At 43.9% G+C, this 18024-nt stretch overlaps 1 protein-coding gene across 4 annotated transcripts in view; it reads left to right on the top strand.

The window, feature by feature from the left end:
* Positions 1-18024, top strand: part of LOC141055758 (prostaglandin reductase 1-like) — a 126408-nt gene that overhangs the window by 56189 nt on the left and 52195 nt on the right. For 2 of the 4 annotated variants that reach the window (XM_073552455.1, XM_073552456.1), the window contains exons 2-3: positions 8639-8752; positions 14756-14801. In XM_073552455.1, coding sequence (XP_073408556.1) covers positions 8647-8752; positions 14756-14801 — 152 coding nt within the window. In that variant the 5' untranslated portion in view covers positions 8639-8646. Of the gene's footprint in view, positions 1-5506; positions 5526-8638; positions 8753-14755; positions 14802-18024 lie in introns of those variants that run through there. The other 2 variants (XM_073552457.1, XM_073552458.1) reach the window with 2 other exon arrangements.

Genomic DNA, 18024 nt, shown 5'->3' with positions numbered 1-18024 from the left:
CCCTATCGAGCAGCTAGTGGAAAGCGTCAGCAGGCAGTGTTGCAGGTGATGTGTTTGGGCGACAGACACACCGCCGAGGTGCTGGCCGAGTACTTTCAGCGACAAACTGAGTCATGGCTGGGCAGTGTACATCTTGAGGCAGGCAAGGTAGTTAGTGATAACGGGCGTAATTTTGTGGCAGCCATAGCCCTTTCAAAACTCAGCCACATACCTTGCTTGGCTCACACCTTGAACCTGGTGGTGCAGTGCTTCCTCAAAAATTATCCGGAGTTAACAGCCCTGCTCTAGAAGGTGCGAAGACTGTGCGCGCACATCCGCCGGTCGCCTGTACACTCCGTTCGTATGCAGAAGCTGCAGCGATTGCTCCACCTTCCCAACCACCGCCTCATTATCGACATTGCAACAAGGTGGAACTCCACCCTGCACATGGTGGAGCGGCTGTGCGAGCAGAGGCAGGCCATAATGCATTTGTGGGAGGATACACGGCCAGGCACTTTGAGAGCAGACATGGAGTTGACCGGTGTGCAGTGGTCGAAGCTGAAAGACCTCTGTAAAGTCCTTCAGTGTTTTGAGGAATGCACACGGCTGGTAAGTGCAGACGACGCCATCCTAAGCATGAGCATCCCACTTATGCGTCTGCTCATGCAAACTTTGACGCACCTTAAGGAGCAGGCTTCTGCAGCCAATGTTGATGAGGAGGAAGAGGAGGAGGGAATCCTTGATGACATTCAGCCATTGTCTGCTCAGGGACCTCTCCTGGACGAGGTGGAGGAAGAAGAGGAGGAGGAGGAGGATGATGGGGATGATTACTTAGGGGAGGAGGATGCATCTCGTGGGGCAAGTGAAAATGTTGGCGTGGCAAGGTCAGGTACAGGGTTTGTGCGTGACTGGAGGGATGTGGATTTGCCAGAAAGTGCTCCTCCAACCAGCACTCGCAGTGCATCATTGACACCGGGAACATTGGCCCACATGTCAGATTATGCCTTGCAGATCCTAAAAAGGGACCCCCGCATTGCCAAAATGATGGACGATGACGACTACTGGTTGGCCAGCATCCTGGATCCATGCTATAAAGGCAAATTACAAAACATCATGCCACAGGAGAACCTTGACCTAATATTGGCTAATAAACAAGCAACTCTGGTAAATCGGTTGCTTGAGGCATTCCCAGCACACAGCAGCGGTGATGGTTCTCACACGAGCCGTACGGGCCAGGGGCAGCTTGGCAGAGGTGTTCGTGGTGCACACAGCAGAAGTGGCGTTGGAGACAGGGGTTTCATGACAATGTTGTGGACTGATTTTTCAAGTACCGCTCACACAACTGGTAATACTGCATCGATGAAAAGTGACAGGAGACAGCAGTTGTCAACTATGGTTACAAACTACTTTTCCTCCCATATCGATGTTCTCCCACACAGGTCATTCCCCTTTGACTATTGGGCCGCTAAACTGGACACCTGGCCTGAATTGGCACAATATGCCTTACAGGAGCTCGCTTGCCCAGCTGCAAGTGTGCTATCGGAAAGAGTCTTCAGTGCAGCTGGATCAATCCTGACAGAAAAAAGGACCCGTCTGTCAACCCAAAATGTGGATGATCTAACCTTCATTAAAATGAACCACGCATGGGTTTCCAAGGATTTTGTCCCACCTTCCCCTGATGACACATAGGGTGACAGAAAAATGGCTTGCTTTGGTCCTCCTCTTCCTGGGACTTGACCTATTTCACCTTTTGCATCAGCTGAATGTCCAACATCAACATATGCCACTTTCTAAAACTCCCTAACTGTGCTGCCTCCCCCCCCATGGCCGGGGTCACCACCTAGCGCACGACACCGTGCGAGTGCCGTTGCCCTGGACAGGTGGGTAGGCCGACTCTTGGGTGCGGGCACTGGCACAGGGTCTTTCATAGTGCAATCAAGTGTCTCTGACGGTGGTGGTGCACACCCGCCGTCAGACACACCGCCGTACTATGAGGGGCCCAGTGCCAGTACCAACGCCCACGAGTGGGCCCCCCTTGCTTGGGCAGGGCCCCAGCATTTGCAATCTTTACCTCTCCCTGCTCCTCCGCTGTGTAGTCTGGGCCGTCAAATCCATACTGTGCCTGACACCGTCTGAGCCTGCCTCCTGATGTATAGACATATATTTTGAATGTGTACGCTATCCATACATGTTATCCGGGGATACGGTACCCTTTCTAACCTTTGTGCAATCACGTGCAATCCATACTGGGCCTAACACCGTCTGAGCCTGCCTCCTGATGTATAGACATATATTTTGAATGTGTACGCTATCCATACATGTTATCCGGGGATACGGTACCCTTTCTAACCTTTGTGCAATCACGTGCAATCCATACTGGGCCTAACACCGTCTGAGCCTGCCTCCTGATGTATAGACATATATTTTGAATGTGTACGCTATCCATACATGTTATCCGGGGATACGGTACCCTTTCTAACCTTTGTGCAATCACGTGCAATCCATACTGGGCCTAACACCGTCTGAGCCTGCCTCCTGATGTATAGACATATATTTTGAATGTGTACGCTATCCATACATGTTATCCGGGGATACGGTACCCTTTCTAACCTTTGTGCAATCACGTGCAATCCATACTGGGCCTAACACCGTCTGAGCCTGCCTCCTGATGTATAGACATATATTTTGAATGTGTACGCTATCCATACATGTTATCTGGGGATACGGTACCCTTTCTCACCTTTGTGCAATCACGTGTAATCCATACTGGGCGTGAGAACGGCTGGCGAGCTGTTAAGCAAGCTACAGCACCTGTGGTTTGCACACGTAAGTTTTTTAATTTTTTCAGGAATGACGGTTAGGCCTAATTCCGGAACTGCGGTTGACCTGCACTTACTGGGAAATCATTGTTCGCGGGTAATAATTGTAATCAGTGATCCCCATCACTAACGTTGTTCAGCGGGTTATCTGCACCTGTAAGCGAAAAACGCAGGCCTTTTCAGTGTAGCGCACATGCAGCCACGGACATGTAAGGGCATGACACACCAGTTATTGGCCAATCTCATGTGCCAGAGCCTCACGTGTCCCTCTAGTAAGCCGGACTCGGACCGCGGGGCATGACGGAGTCTCGTTCGTTAACGGAATTAAGCTTGCAATGTGTGCATCTGTTCTGTAGCTGGCATGGTTGAGGTTTCCCAGGTGGAGTCGAATTTAACCGTAGGCTCCACTCCTGGTGGTGCCCTTCTGGACATTCCTTTAAGGTTCAGCTTTGCAACCATACTGCCCACGTAAAACAAACACTTTGCCTTCATGAACGCTGTTTCGAGGGTCATGACTCGTGGGAATAACGCCGCCCAATCAGTTAACCTGCTAGAGAGATCGTTCGTTGCTCCCAAGCATGACATCACACTCCCTAGGAAGAAGGTAATGCCACTGTGGCGACCGTACTCCTGGGGGCGACACAAGTGCACTGATGCCCAGCCACTGCTCGATGAATCTGCTGGTACATTGACAAAGACCACTACATTTCCCTCGCACGCTACACGACCTGAATCTGACCCTGATGAAACTCAGGTTACCCTTCCCATATACAGTTCCATCTTACACGGTGACAAAGAGGAAGCTGCAGATGAAAGTGCAGGTTCGGCCCACCCGCCATCAGACATACCACAGTACTATCAGAGGCCCTGTGCCAGTGCCGTCGCCAACGAGTGGGCCCCCCCTGCTTGCTCAGGATCACAGCACTTGCAAAGTTGAAATACTGTGCAGTGAGATGGAAGATGGGGACGACGAGGAGTCCAGACAAGTACAGGGATTCCCTAGCGAGGAGACTTATTTCATTGTTTTCAATGTTGGGACAGCAATTTTTGGGGAGCACTATACTCTGGAGAATGATAGATGGGGCCCACCATACACTGGAACATTCCAAAGGTGGACATCAGACACTGGAGCAGCATTTACAGGGCCCATTATACACTAGAGCATTAGAAATGGGGCCCATTATGTTTGGAGCATTATTTGGGCCCATAAGACAGTGGAGCTTCATCCATGGGGACCAACATATACTGTAGCATTATGTGGAGCTCATCATATACTGTTTCAAACATTATATGGGACCAATGATTCTGTATGGAGAAATAGATGGGCCTCGTCATGAGATGTAAAAAGTGAAGTATTTTTCATTGTACTATACCGCTATTTCTCTGCCGTATCGGAGCATGATAAGTTGTGGTATGTGTTAAAGGGGCGCTCTTTCGCCCAGGGCACATGAAAACCTGCAGCCAGCCCTCCCCCCCACAACTTTAGCCAAATAACCCCCATTTTTCAGTGCGTAACTTGTATTATGAAGTTAATTAAGGTTGACAAGCTTAAGTAAGAAGAATTGATGCTTTTGGCATTCAAATGGGCACTGTAGGTGTGTTTCCTGTCCTCCTCTCACTGCCGACTTTTATTCCCCATTGACTTACATTGGGTTTCGTGTTTCGGGACGACCCCGACTTTTCCCTATAATCGGACGATCTTGCTCGACCCGACTTTTGGAAAAGTTGGGTTTCACGAAACGAAACTCGACCCTAAAAAAACAAAAGTCGCTCAACTCTAATAATGATTTATAATATGAAGGTTATGTAAAATGAGTATATTGTTTTACTATGATTTGACATAAATCATTTCCTTAGGCTGTAGATAGATAAGATGTTCTCTCTAAAGCCCCTGTTACACACTGCGATATCGCTAGCAATATCGCTGTAAAGTCACCGATTTTGTGACGTTGCAGCGATATTACTAGCGATATCGCTGCATGTGATACATACCTCCGACCGGCTCCCCCGCTGATTATCGCTGATCGCGCGAGAAGCTCCTGGATCATTTCTCGTCGTCAGCTTCCTGCGGCGCTTCCTGCTGTGACGACGAGCGACGCGTGGAGCTGGGCGGGAGGACGCAGGATCGCCGCGTCTGACAGGTAAGTAGCGATCCCCGTCCCCAGCGATGTCGCTGGTGAGATCTGCCTGAGTGGCAGCTCACTAGCGACCACCCAGCGATTCACCAGCGATCCTGACAGCGTAATGTTGCTGGTCGGGATCGCTGGTGAGTCGCTAGGTGTAACGGTACCCTAACAATGTTCACTTTCAAGGTCAGAGGCACGCCCTGCCAGGTAAGAATGAGCCTCTGCAGTCATAGTCCCAGTGCTCTGAGTTCATTGTATATGTCTGCACGGAAGTTGAATATTTACTAATGCATTTACTATTACATGTAATAGTAAATGCATTGGTAAATATTCTATATATTACTAATTACATTTTCTATAACTCTCATCTGCACTAGACATTGTCAGTGGTTTATAACTATTCACGCTATTTTATCTATCCCTTCTTCGCCCCTCCACCTTATTACGATTCAGTTCAAAACAGGCATTTCTTTGCAAAGGAGGGGGAGGGGAGTTAAGATCAAGTGCAAAGTTTGTTCCTGTGCATACGGAAATAGTTGTCAGACAAGTCAATATTGGAATCTATGGTCATTCCGCAGGATCCTGAAATCTCTCTATCCAGGTAACCTACTATCTGGCTCTTAGGTAGCTAATTACTTATCTCTTAGTAATACTTTATACAATAAGAACGTTAGTGCATCCTCCATATTATCTGCATCATGGATTGCCATCTGTTAATGATGTAATGGTTCTAATCGTGTTAGAGCAATACTCTAGATTGCTACAATCGGGCGATTATAATACTTAGGCTGGAGACACACTAGCGATTTAAAAATCGGTCCGATTTTGATGCAGGAGAGTCGGACGAGTGTCATGCGTTTTTTATGCGAGTACAATCTGATTTTTCACACCTAACATCCGATTTACATCCGAATGCACTGCGATTGCTTCACGTTTCGAAGTACAAATCACTTCTTCCTCCGGGGATGGTACATCATCCCCTGAGGAAGAAGTGATTTGTACTTCGAAACGCGTTGGGAATATGAATAAAACATTGATCTGTTAATGCACGAGTAATTGTGTGTCATGTTAAGCAGCGCACTAAATCCATAAAAAAAGTTGCATTAAACTATATGTAATCCATATCTGGGGACTGGATTTTACAGAAGCCGACAAATGAATTAATGGTTAATCTTCTATCTATATCTCTATGCAATATAAAGATATATACAGTATATATACAGTGGGGCAAAAAAGTATTTAGTCAGTCAGCAATATTGCGAGTTCCACCACTTAAAAAGATGAGAGGCGTCTGTAATTTACATCATAGGTAGACCTCAACTATGGGAGACAAACTGAGAAAAAAAAATCCAGAAAATCACATTGTCTGGTTTTTTTTCATTTTATTTGCATATTATGGTGGAAAATAAGTATTTGGTCAGAAACAAAATTTCATCTCAATACTTTGTGATATATCCTTTGTTGGCAATGACAGAGGTCAAACGTTTTCTGTAAGTCTTCACAAGGTTGCCACACACTGTTGTTGGTATGTTGGCCCATTCCTCCATGCAGATCTCCTCTAGAGCAGTGATGTTTTTGGCTTTTCGCTTGGCAACACGGACTTTCAACTCCCTCCAAAGGTTTTCTATAGGGTTGAGATCTGGAGAATGGCTAGGCCACTCCAGGACCTTGAAATGCTTCTTACGAAGCCACTCCTTCGTTGCCCTGGCGGTGTGCTTTGGATCATTGTCATGTTGAAAGACCCAGCCACGTTTCATCTTCAATGCCCTTGCTGATGGAAGGAGGTTTGCACTCAAAATCTCACGATACATGGCCCCATTCATTCTTTCATGTACCCGGATCAGTCGTCTTGGCCCCTTTGCAGAGAAACAGCCCCAAAGCATGATGTTTCCACCACCATGCTTTACAGTAGGTATGGTGTTTGATGGATGCAACTCAGTATTCTTTTTCCTCCAAACACGACAAGTTGTGTTTCTACCAAACAGTTCCAGTTTGGTTTCATCAGACCATAGGACATTCTCCCAAAACTCCTCTGGATCATCCAAATGCTCTCTAGCAAACTTCAGACGGGCCCGGACATGTACAGGCTTAAGCAGTGGGACACGTCTGGCACTGCAGGATCTGAGTCCATGGTGGCGTAGTGTGTTACTTATGGTAGGCCTTGTTACATTGGTCCCAGCTCTCTGCAGTTCATTCACTAGGTCCCCCCGCGTGGTTCTGGGATTTTTGCTCACCATTCTTGTGATCATTCTGACCCCACAGGGTGGGATTTTGCGTGGAGCACCAGATCGAGGGAGATTATCAGTGGTCTTGTATGTCTTCCATTTTCTAATTATTGCTCCCACAGTTGATTTCTTCACTCCAAGCTGGTTGGCTATTGCAGATTCAGTCTTCCCAGCCTGGTGCAGGGCTACAATTTTGTTTCTGGTGTCCTTTGACAGCTCTTTGGTCTTCACCATAGTGGAGTTTGGAGTCAGACTGTTTGAGGGTGTGCACAGGTGTCTTTTTATACTGATAACAAGTTTAAACAGGTGCCATTACTACAGGTAATGAGTGGAGGAAAGAGGAGACTCTTAAAGAAGAAGTTACAGGTCTGTGAGAGCCAGAAATCTTGATTGCTTGTTTCTGACCAAATACTTATTTTCCACCATAATATGCAAATAAAATGAAAAAAAAACAGACAATGTGATTTTCTGGATTTTTTTTTCTCAGTTTGTCTCCCATAGTTGAGGTCTACCTATGATGTAAATTACAGACGCCTCTCATCTTTTTAAGTGGTGGAACTTGCACTATTGCTGACTGACTAAATACTTTTTTGCCCCACTGTAGGTGTGTCACTGACATACATATATATATATATATGCAACTATTCTATGTGTATATATGTAATCTATCTTTTCTATTATAACCTGTCAGTGTGATTTTACAGTAGCCGCATATGAATTGCTGGCTTTTCATAGGACACCGGTGCGTTAAAATCGCACAGCACTCACATGGTGCGAGTGCTGTGCGATTTTTTTTTATCGCACCCATTGACTTCTATTGGTGAATGCAATCCGTTTTCTGATTACAATCGCAGCACACAATCATAGATTAACATTGGTCTGAATTTAATCCAATTTTTTTATCAGATTGAATTCGTTCGATTTCATCGCAAGTGGGCATGAGCCCTTATACACCTCTTCAAGAGCTTTATAAATAGAGCGTGTGCTGAAATGATAGGGCTGGCTTCTAAGTGTAGGTAAAGGATATTATTCATGTAGGATGTTGTGTTTTCTGCACTGAGTTTTAATATTTCAGTTCATCTTTTGCATAACTTCGCATTATATGGCTGTGATTTGGTGCTGTGTATGTACTGCCAAGTGTAGTGTCAGATGCCACTTGTCAACACAACTTACTGTGGAAATGACATTCTTGATCTTTGAAGACAGGAAGTGATCTTTCACTTGGCATGAAATATGTTTTAATTCATAAGTTATACTGTACAAAGAGCCTCATAAGTATATTGGATGTACGCCAACATAATTGGATAGGTTCCTAAATCATGCACTGATGAGCTGCCTGGCTATATTTGACTCTCTATTATATATTATACTAGACAAAATGTGTGTGTGCATGCAAAGACTATATATATATATAATATTTTTTTAAGAGCTATTAGAGGGAAAGTTCACCTTTCATCCTCCAGCTCATTCTCTGCTTATGTCTGTTTAGCGTCTAAAATGGTTGTGTCAAAATCATGGACTATGGTGAGACACTTTGAAGGTGTTCCTAAACTAGAGGACTTCAAATTAATCGAAAAGGAGTTGCCCTCACTTAAAGATGGAGGTAAGGTTCATATTTGAAACAGCATATCATGTGTACTAGCTATTTCCCAGCTTAGTTAAACAGTACTTTGAAGAAGAGGAGATATTTAATGAGGTTGTCCACTACTTTAATACTGATGACCTATCCTCATGCCCTTAAATCACAGAGATATGTCACACAAAATACTTCATAAGTACCATAACATTTCCCACATGTTTACTTTACATAAGCACAATTTTGGAACCAAAATTTTTGTTTGTTATGAAGTTATAAGGGTTAAAAGTTGACCAGCGATTTCTCATTTTTACAACACAATTTTTTTTAGGGACCACATCACATTTGAAGTCAGTTTGAGGGGTCTATATGACAGAAAATACCCGAAAGTGACACCATTGTAAAAATTGCACCCCTCAAGGAGCTCAAAACCACATTCAAAAAGTTTATTAACCTTTCAGGTGCTTCACAGGAATTTTTTGAATGTTTTCAAAAAATGATCATTTAACTTTTTTCACAAAAAAATTATTTCAGGTCCAATTTTTTTATTCTCCCAAGGGTAACAGGAGAAATTGGACCCTAAATGTTATTGTGCAATTTGTCCTGAGTATGCTGATACCCCATATGTGGGGGTAAACCACTGTTTAGACGCATGGCAGAGCTCAGAAGGGAAGGAGTGCCGTTTAACTTTTTCAACGCACAATTGGCTGGAATGGAGTTCGGACACCATTTCGCATTAGGAGAGCCCCCGATGTGCCTAAATAGTGGAAACCCCCCACAAGTGACCGCATATTGGAAACTAGACCCCCCATGGAACTTATCTAGATGTGTGGTGAGAACTTTGAACCCCCAAGGGCATCACAGAAGTTTACAATGTACAGCCATAAAATTAAAAATCATATTTTTTCCAAAAAAATGATCCTTTCACCCCAAATTTTTATTTTCCCAAGGGTAGCAAGACCCAAAAAGTTATTGTGCAATTTGTCCTGAGTATGCTAATATCCCATATGTGGGGGTAAACCATTCTTTGGGCGCATGGCAGAGCTCAGAAGGAGCACCATTTGACTTTTTCAACGCAAAATTGGCTGGAATTGAGATCGGACGCCGTGTCGCGTTTGGAGAGGCCCTTATGTGCGTGAACAGTGGAAACCTCCCACAAGTGACCCCATTTTAGAAACTAGACCCCCCAAGGAACTTGTGTAGATGTGTGGTGAGAACTTTGAACCCCCAGCTGTGTCAGTAAAGTTTATAACGCCCGTGAAAATAAAAAAATCATAATTTCCCAAGGGTAACAGGAGAAATTGGACCCCAAAAGTTGTTGTCCAATTTGTCCAGAGTATGCTGATACCCCATATGTGGGAGAAAACTACTGTATGGGCACACATCGGGGCTCGGAAGGTAAGTAGTGACGTTTTGGAATGCAGACTTTGATGGAATGGTCTGTGTCATGTCATGGGCGTCATGTCACTTTTGGAGAGTCCCTGATGTGCCTAAACAGTGGAAACCCCCACAAGTGACCCCATTTGGGAAACTAGACCCCCCAAGGAACTTATCTAGATGTGTGGTGAAAACTTTGAGCCTCCAAGTGCTTCACCGAAGTTTATAATACAGAGCCATAAAAATTAAAAAATCATATTTTTTTCCACAAAAATGATATTTTTGCCCTCAAGTTTTTATTTTCCCAAGGGCAACAGAAGAAAATGGACCCCAAGAGTTATTGTACAATTTGTCCTGAAGATGCTGATACCCCATATGTGGGGGTATACCACTGTTTCGGTGCATGACAGAGCTCAGAAGGGAAGGAGCACCGTTTGACTTTTTCAACCCAGATTTGGCTGGAATTGAGATCAGACACCGTGTCACGTTCGGAGAGCCTCTGATGTGCCTAAACAGTGGAAACCCCCAATTCTAACTCCAACCCTAACCCCAACACACCCCTAATCCTAATCCCAACCCTAGCCATAACCTCAGCCAGTAACCTAACCCTAACACACCCCTAACCCTAATCCCAGCCCTAACCCTAATTCTAGCTTTAGCCCCAACCCTAATCCTAACTTTAGCCCCAACCCTAACCTTAACGTTAGCCCCAACCCTAAACCTAACTTTAGTCCCAACCCTAACCCTAACTTCAGCCTTAATCCTAGCCCTAATGGGAAAATGGAAATAAATACAGGGTGTCAGCTGTGATAATCAGCTGACACCCGGCCGCGATTAGCCACGCTCCCCCCCGTGAGCACAGTTGATCGCGTATGACGTACTATTCCTTCGATGGGAATTAAGTCCCAGATGACATGGATGGAATAGTACGTCATATGGCAGAAAGGGGTTAATCAACTTTCCTGAATATTTGATGAGCACAAAAAATCAGGACTAGATACAATTTCAGAGCTTAAAGGGAACATGTCACATCCCAAAATGCTTTTAACCCACTGATATGCATTTAATCTGCCAGTTAATAGTGTTCTAAAACAATACGGCCCAGCTACCGGGCTTTTCAGTCATAGAGGCGCTGCCGATGCGGCTTCATTGACCACTTAGTACATAGTGAGTGGCAGCTGTATCAGCACCTCTGGCACTGACTGACAGCTGGCTCTGCAGTGCATCAGCACTCTCCAGACTGTTTGGGACATCTGGAAGAATGATTATCTGGTAATGAAAAAATGAGAGCTCCCATGACTCCTGTATCATGAAACAGTAAAGCATCTTGAGATTATTCATGTGTGTGTTTGCTTTTCATCCAAAGGAGTGGGCTTACTGATAATTTTGCTTAAGAATTCTGCCATGAATAAAGAATCTACATCCTTCAAGAGAAACTTCACGCAATGGTACTGGATCAATTATTTGGTGATGAACAATGCATTTTCTAGCACAATAGATCACTATGTCAAAAGGCAATATTGTCCCAGTGTACAAAACATTGAAATTTTGGGTCCATGGCCAGCAATTTCCCCAGATCTCAATTCCATTGAGAATCTTTCTTTGATCCTAAAAAAAACGGTGGACAAACAAAAATACATCGGGATGGACTCCATGAACTAATTATACAAGAATGCATTGTCATCGGTCAGGATTTGGCCAGAAGCTGATATCTAGGATCCTGGGAAGAATTGCAGAAGTCTTGAAAAATAGGTGTCAATTCTGTAAATTATTATTTTTATTATTATTATTATTTTTATTTATTTATATAGCACCATTAATTCCATGGTGCTGTACATGGGAAGGGGGGTTACATACAAAGTTATAGATATCGTTAACAGTAAACAAATTTGCAATGACATACTGGTACAGAGGGGAGAGGACCCTGTCCTTGCGGACTTACATTCTACGGGATTGTGGGGAAGAGACAGGAGGTAGGGGGTACAGCAGCTCTGGTGGTGATGAGTCAGCAGCTCAGGCGGTGGTGAGGCGGCTGTAAATAATGAGTCTTTGAATAAACATGATGTTTTTGTCTATAAAAGTGTAAAAACTTATAAAATACCTATACTCCAAGAACCATAGAAACATGTGACTAAGGCCATGGGCACACATTGAGTATTTGAGTTTTTTACTTCAGTATTAGAGATGAGCAAGCATTAAAAGGCCCGGATGCTCGTTATTCAAAACAAGCAAATTTCTAATGCTTGGATTCAGTATAATGGGAGCTAATGGGAAATCCAAGTATTTTTCTGACAGACCGTACAAGGTTTTCTGGGGGGCAGTGAAAATGTTGAAATGGGTGGAAAAAGTACTGAATGAAAGGAGAACAGCATGGAGAAGTCCCCAGGAAGCATCTCTTACTCCTAGATCGCTGCTGAGAACAATGGTGTCACACTTTTACTCCACTTTAAGGATTAGCCCAATCAAATGGAATAGCAGGAATTATTTTTTTTTTAAGACATTTGGAGTTACAAAGATATTGACTATGTTAAAGGGGTTGTGTAGCAATAGAGGGAGACGTTCAGAAAAGGCACATGTTGGCGGAGTGTTGGAACGGAGTGCTTCATCTAGCTTGGAGGTTGACTGAGCCCCTGACCCGGAGGACACGGCACGGATGCGGGCACCTGTATGCACAACAGACTGTGAGTAAAGCTTTGGAACTACATGCCCTGGTGACCTCCAGTTATTCCTGCGCCAACACACTCAGCACTGCTACATCTCTGTGCCTGGCACTGCACCATCTGCGTCTCTTCACTACCTCTCCATCTACACTGCCCTGGGACTACAGCCCTACCTGTGGAGGGCCACAACATCATTGCTGTACCACACCATCTGTCCCAGAGGATCTGTCTGCAGCGTCGGCTTAACATCTTCATTGACGAACACCACAGGTGGCGTCACGAATCATTCACTCATAAACTTTAATCATCATTCACAAGTTCAACATTTCCCTTTTACAATGGATGCCCAGGGCCACGGACTGGGTCACAGCTACCGTGACATCTCCCATTGAAACCAACGGGCCCGGTACCGAGTACCCCACCAGCCCTGGCTGGCGATCCAACTTGGTGGAAATACATAACAGAACAGGTTATCCGGGCTTTTCACATAATCTCAGTGCATATCTAGGCTGCAGAATGCTGACAATATGTAATTTACCTTCTGTGGCTAGTCTGCACGGTTTCCAAGATATCATCTCTTGCTTCTAAGATAAACGTCCAGGGGGGGTGTTCTGACATTGAAATGAGAACTTGTCGCTTCCTCCTCCCTCACTAGTTTCACTTTCCATAGATCACTGTTCAGTGTGTGTCTGGGGGAGGAGCAGCTGGGTGGTCTGCTCGCAGCCAATCACAGCCATGCCATTATTTAACATGCCTACATGCCTAACAGGATATGCCCACACTTCTTAGGATTCCTCATTGGCTGAATCAAATCAAACTGGCTCATAGCATTATGGGAACTTCCGATTCCAGTATTCGATATGCAAAAAGTATCGGAACTCAGTATCGGAATTCCGATACCGTGAATATCGGCCGAAACCCGATATTTGCAGTATCGGAATGCTCAACACTAGTAGTTGTGGCACTTTTTCAGTCATAAAGGCTTTGCACAAAGTGCAAAATCAGTTAAAAAATTTTTTAAGAAGGGTCATCCATAGACCCTAGAAGGCAAAAACTGGGGGGCCTCATTCAAATATTGAATATTAAAAATACTTTATATGCTGCTGTCAACTGGTGGTGCGGAAAAATCAGGTCTAATCCAGTCTTTGTTCATTTTCAGCCTGTCAGCATTTTCTGTTGACAGGCGAAAGCACCTGTCTGTTTTGACCCAACTGTGGCACTAAAAACCTGCTCAGACAGGATGCTAGCGGCAGGGCAGCACAACACCTCAAAGGCATAGAGGGACAGTTCATGCCAGGTGTCCAGCAATGACCCAATAGCTGTCTCACTGGGTATGTGTGTTTTACTAGGTGAGGAAGCTTTGTATGTGCTGCCCAGAGGAAAAGACTTGCATTTAACACTTAAACGGCTGATCATGTGTACTATATGGACTTATACCTTTGTTTACCTGAAGGAGGCTGCTGTATTTTGTAATTCTGACGGTTTATGAACTTCTTTATTTTAATCAACGAACTACGAGCCGTGTGTGAACCAGCCTGTACTGCAGAGCCGATCCCTCGCAATATATATTTACCGTATATACATATCTTACCAATTACTGTCCAAAACACAGGGAAGGGTGGGCAGGTACAAACTTACAGGTAGAATAAGAGGCAGGCACAAACTCACAGGTAGAATGGCCGACAGGCTAACTTGCACCCAAAACCCCTATATAAACCCTAACAGCTCCACCCCTAAATCCCTGGTGCAGCCCCTTAATTTCCTGCATTTTTTATTTAACCTCTTCCTACTACCTTATAGTTATAGAGCCTACCCTTATTTAATTCAGGCCCTGGAAGAAAACTTATGCATCTTTGCAGTTGTGTTTTTATTTAAATATCCTTAATGCAAACCAAATGTCTGGATATATGATGACCGCTATGTAGTTATTGCAGTAATACTATGTTTCTGTTATTTTTATTGATATAATTTTTTTATTGTTACACCCTTGCAGAGATATTGCTGGAATCTGAGTATTGGAGTGTGGATCCATATATGAGGTAAGAAAACACTGCATAATACATTGATTTGATGGTTTTACATTAAGATATGTTGTTACAGAACCCCCAGCACACCGAATAGGAGATGTGTGCCCTTAATGCAGCAACCGACCGGCTGCGTCCCCCTGGGCAGAGGTAAATGAGATATCCCACTTCTGACCTCCCCCCACCTTTGTAAATCCCACTGCTATTGTAATGTACGTCTGGCATCTTAATTGGAGCCTGTTATATACTGGCACGACACACATTGATTGTCCTGCCCTCTGTATGTATATATATTCTGAGACCGATGAGTAAAATGTTGTCAAACTGGAAATACATGGAGTAGCAGTGATCTTTTATATGTTCCCATGTTACAAAGCCTTTCGAACCAGCGTCCTTCATTCAGAAGTGAGGAAAAGCAGAGTGAACCTCCTGAAAAAGGGGTGGTAATGTAAGAGGTATTACAGCACAGAAGACCTCGTTACATATGTGAACTGTGCATAGATAAGTAACCCACAAAGAATGTGCCAATATTTGCATTGGGACTGTCGCTCTTATATCGACAGAGCTTATTTTAGCTTTTCCCTTCTGAACATTGTAGGCACGCCCAGTTGTCAAATTTTTTATCTAATGCCAGTAGGGAAAGAAAGGAAAATGGTACAACTTGTAACTTAAAGTAAGGATACTCCTGCATTGCTATGTTTAAAGATGGATATTTTGAGAATGCTGACAGTGAAAGGTGATCTTTAAAAGGAATGTGTCATCAGAAAATTACCTACTGTTTAAATAAAAAAATTTATGTTAAACATACTTTTTTATTTCAATTTTTCATATGGGTAAATGATCTATATGCTTTAAATAAGAGTGAATTCACCATTCGCAATAGATGATGGTCCAAGCTCACCTCCTCCTCCTCCCTTCACAATGACTTTTGTCCAGATTAGAGCATGCTCAGAAAATGACTATATAAAAAGAAATATTGTCAGAGTCAGTTTATTGCTGCTATTGTCCATGTGCGCCTAAGTATGGTATGTAGAGCCTATTGGTCAGTATGAAAACTATCCTTAGCATCTTACTGTCACTTTACAAAACTTTTTATATATTAGGTTATGTGTAGTGGTTCTGATCTGTAGTGTTTCAGGTTCTGAGACCCCCACCGATAAGTCAAAACACCACTTTAAAGTTCGTAGCTTCTGCATGAGCTGCACACACAGAGGACTGAATGTTCTCAATAGCAAATCATTCATTCTCATTCATTTCGATCTATGTCATTACCCCAGACTCTCACCAATTGGCAACACTACTCAAAGCCTATAAATATAAAAACATGGTTTTAAAGTGACAGTTACACTTTAAGGCCAGGGTCAGACTTGCAAGAACCTCGGACAAGTCTCGCACGTCAATACCCGGAACTGCCGCCGGCACTCCAATCCGAGTGCCGGCGGCAGTGCCGGGTATTGACGTGCGAGTCGCCCGAGTTTCGCGCAAGTCTGACCCTAGCCTAATATTGATAGTGACATGAAAAATTAAATGAAAAATACATTTAACATAAAAATGTGATTTAAATAATAGGTCATTTTCTGATGATACGTGCCCTTTAAATAAGGTTTAAAGAGGAAAACAGTTTTCATGCACCCTTTCGTTAATACAGTAGGGTTCTCTGTTCTGAATCCACAATAGGAAAAGTGGAAAGGATACCTGAAGAGCATCCCTCGCTCTCCTGCATTACATATACAACTTACTCATTTAAAGAGTATCTGTTACTCCATTTGAGCATTTTTAGCTAATGAGATGGGCATACAGGCTGCATAAAGCTGAAACTAGTCATACCTGTCTGCCTCCTTGATGATGCCTTGTTCATTAAAAATCATCTTATTTTGTTTTGATCTTCCAGACTTTGGGGCATATGCTGCCTGGAAGATTAGACTGCCACCTCTCTCATTATATTAGATTTCTCCTCCCCCTCTTCTATGCTTGCCTTTGACATCCTGTAAGGGGTGCACAGGGACTAGCTGTACCCAATCTCCCTTGTGTGTGTTAGTGCATCCCTGACAGTTGGTAAATCTGATGTGAAATCTAATGCTGCTATATGTGCTGTTGTGTAATGTAATATATATAGATGTATATTGTATTAAAGGGTAGGGAAAGTGTAGTGATTGACTTAGCCTACTAGAGGGAGGCATTGTAGGAATAGCAATAAGAGTAGGATAGGAATTAGTTAAGTAGGAAGGGTCAACTGGATAAGCTGGAAGTTTTTCCTGATTCTAGTCAGTAGGGTCTGGGAGCCCGGACAGGGCAGTTGTGCCACGTAACGTTTCTAAGTAAAGGAGCCCAACTCGTCCAGGGCCTAGAAGTATTGATTGCTGGTGAAGCAATGGAGTACAGGGCAGCTTTATGATGGTGGCAGTCAGCAACATAGGAAGACGCCTGCTAAATAGAGTTGAGCGACTTTTGGTTTTTTAGGGTCGCGTTTCGTTTCGTGAAACCCGACTTTTCCAAAAGTCGGGTCGAGCAAGATCGTCCAATTATAGGGAAAAGTCGGGGTCGTCCTGAAACACGAAACCCAATGTAAGTCAATGGGGAATAAAAGTCGGCAGTGAGAGGAGGACAGGAAACACACCTACAGTGCCCATTTGAATGCCAAAAGCATCAATTCTTCTTACTTAAGCTTGTCAACCTTAATTAACTTCATAATACAAGTTACGCACTGAAAAATGGGGGTTATTTGGCTAAAGTTGTGGGGGGGGAGGGCTGGCTGCAGGTTTTCATGTGCCCTTGGCGAAAGAGCGCCCCTTTAACACATACCACAACTCATCATGCTCCGATACGGCAGAGAAATAGCGGTATAGTACAATGAAAAATACCTCACTTTTTACATCTCATGACGAGGCCCATCTATTTCTCCATACAGAATCATTGGTCCCATATAATGTTTGAAACAGTATATGATGAGCTCCACATAATGCTACAGTATATGTTGGTCCCCATGGATGAAGCTCCACTGTCTTATGGGCCCAAATAATGCTCCAAACATAATGGGCCCCATTTCTAATGATCTAGTGTATAATGGGCCCTGTAAATGCTGCTCCAGTGTCTGATGTCCACCTTTGGAATGTTCCAGTGTATGGTGGGCCCCAACTATCATTCTCCAGAGTATAGTGCTCCCCAAAAATTGCTGTCCCAACATTGAAAACAATCAAATAAGTCTCCTCGCTAGGGAATCCCTGTACTTGTCTGGATT

This window comes from Dendrobates tinctorius, unplaced genomic scaffold (genome assembly GCF_039654945.1).
Source record: "Dendrobates tinctorius isolate UK_male_01 unplaced genomic scaffold, ASM3965494v1 ptg000191l, whole genome shotgun sequence".
NCBI classification, from domain to species: Eukaryota; Metazoa; Chordata; class Amphibia; order Anura; family Dendrobatidae; genus Dendrobates; species Dendrobates tinctorius.
Note: the sequence above shows the minus strand (reverse complement) of the source record. Positions and strands in the feature narration are given on the sequence as shown.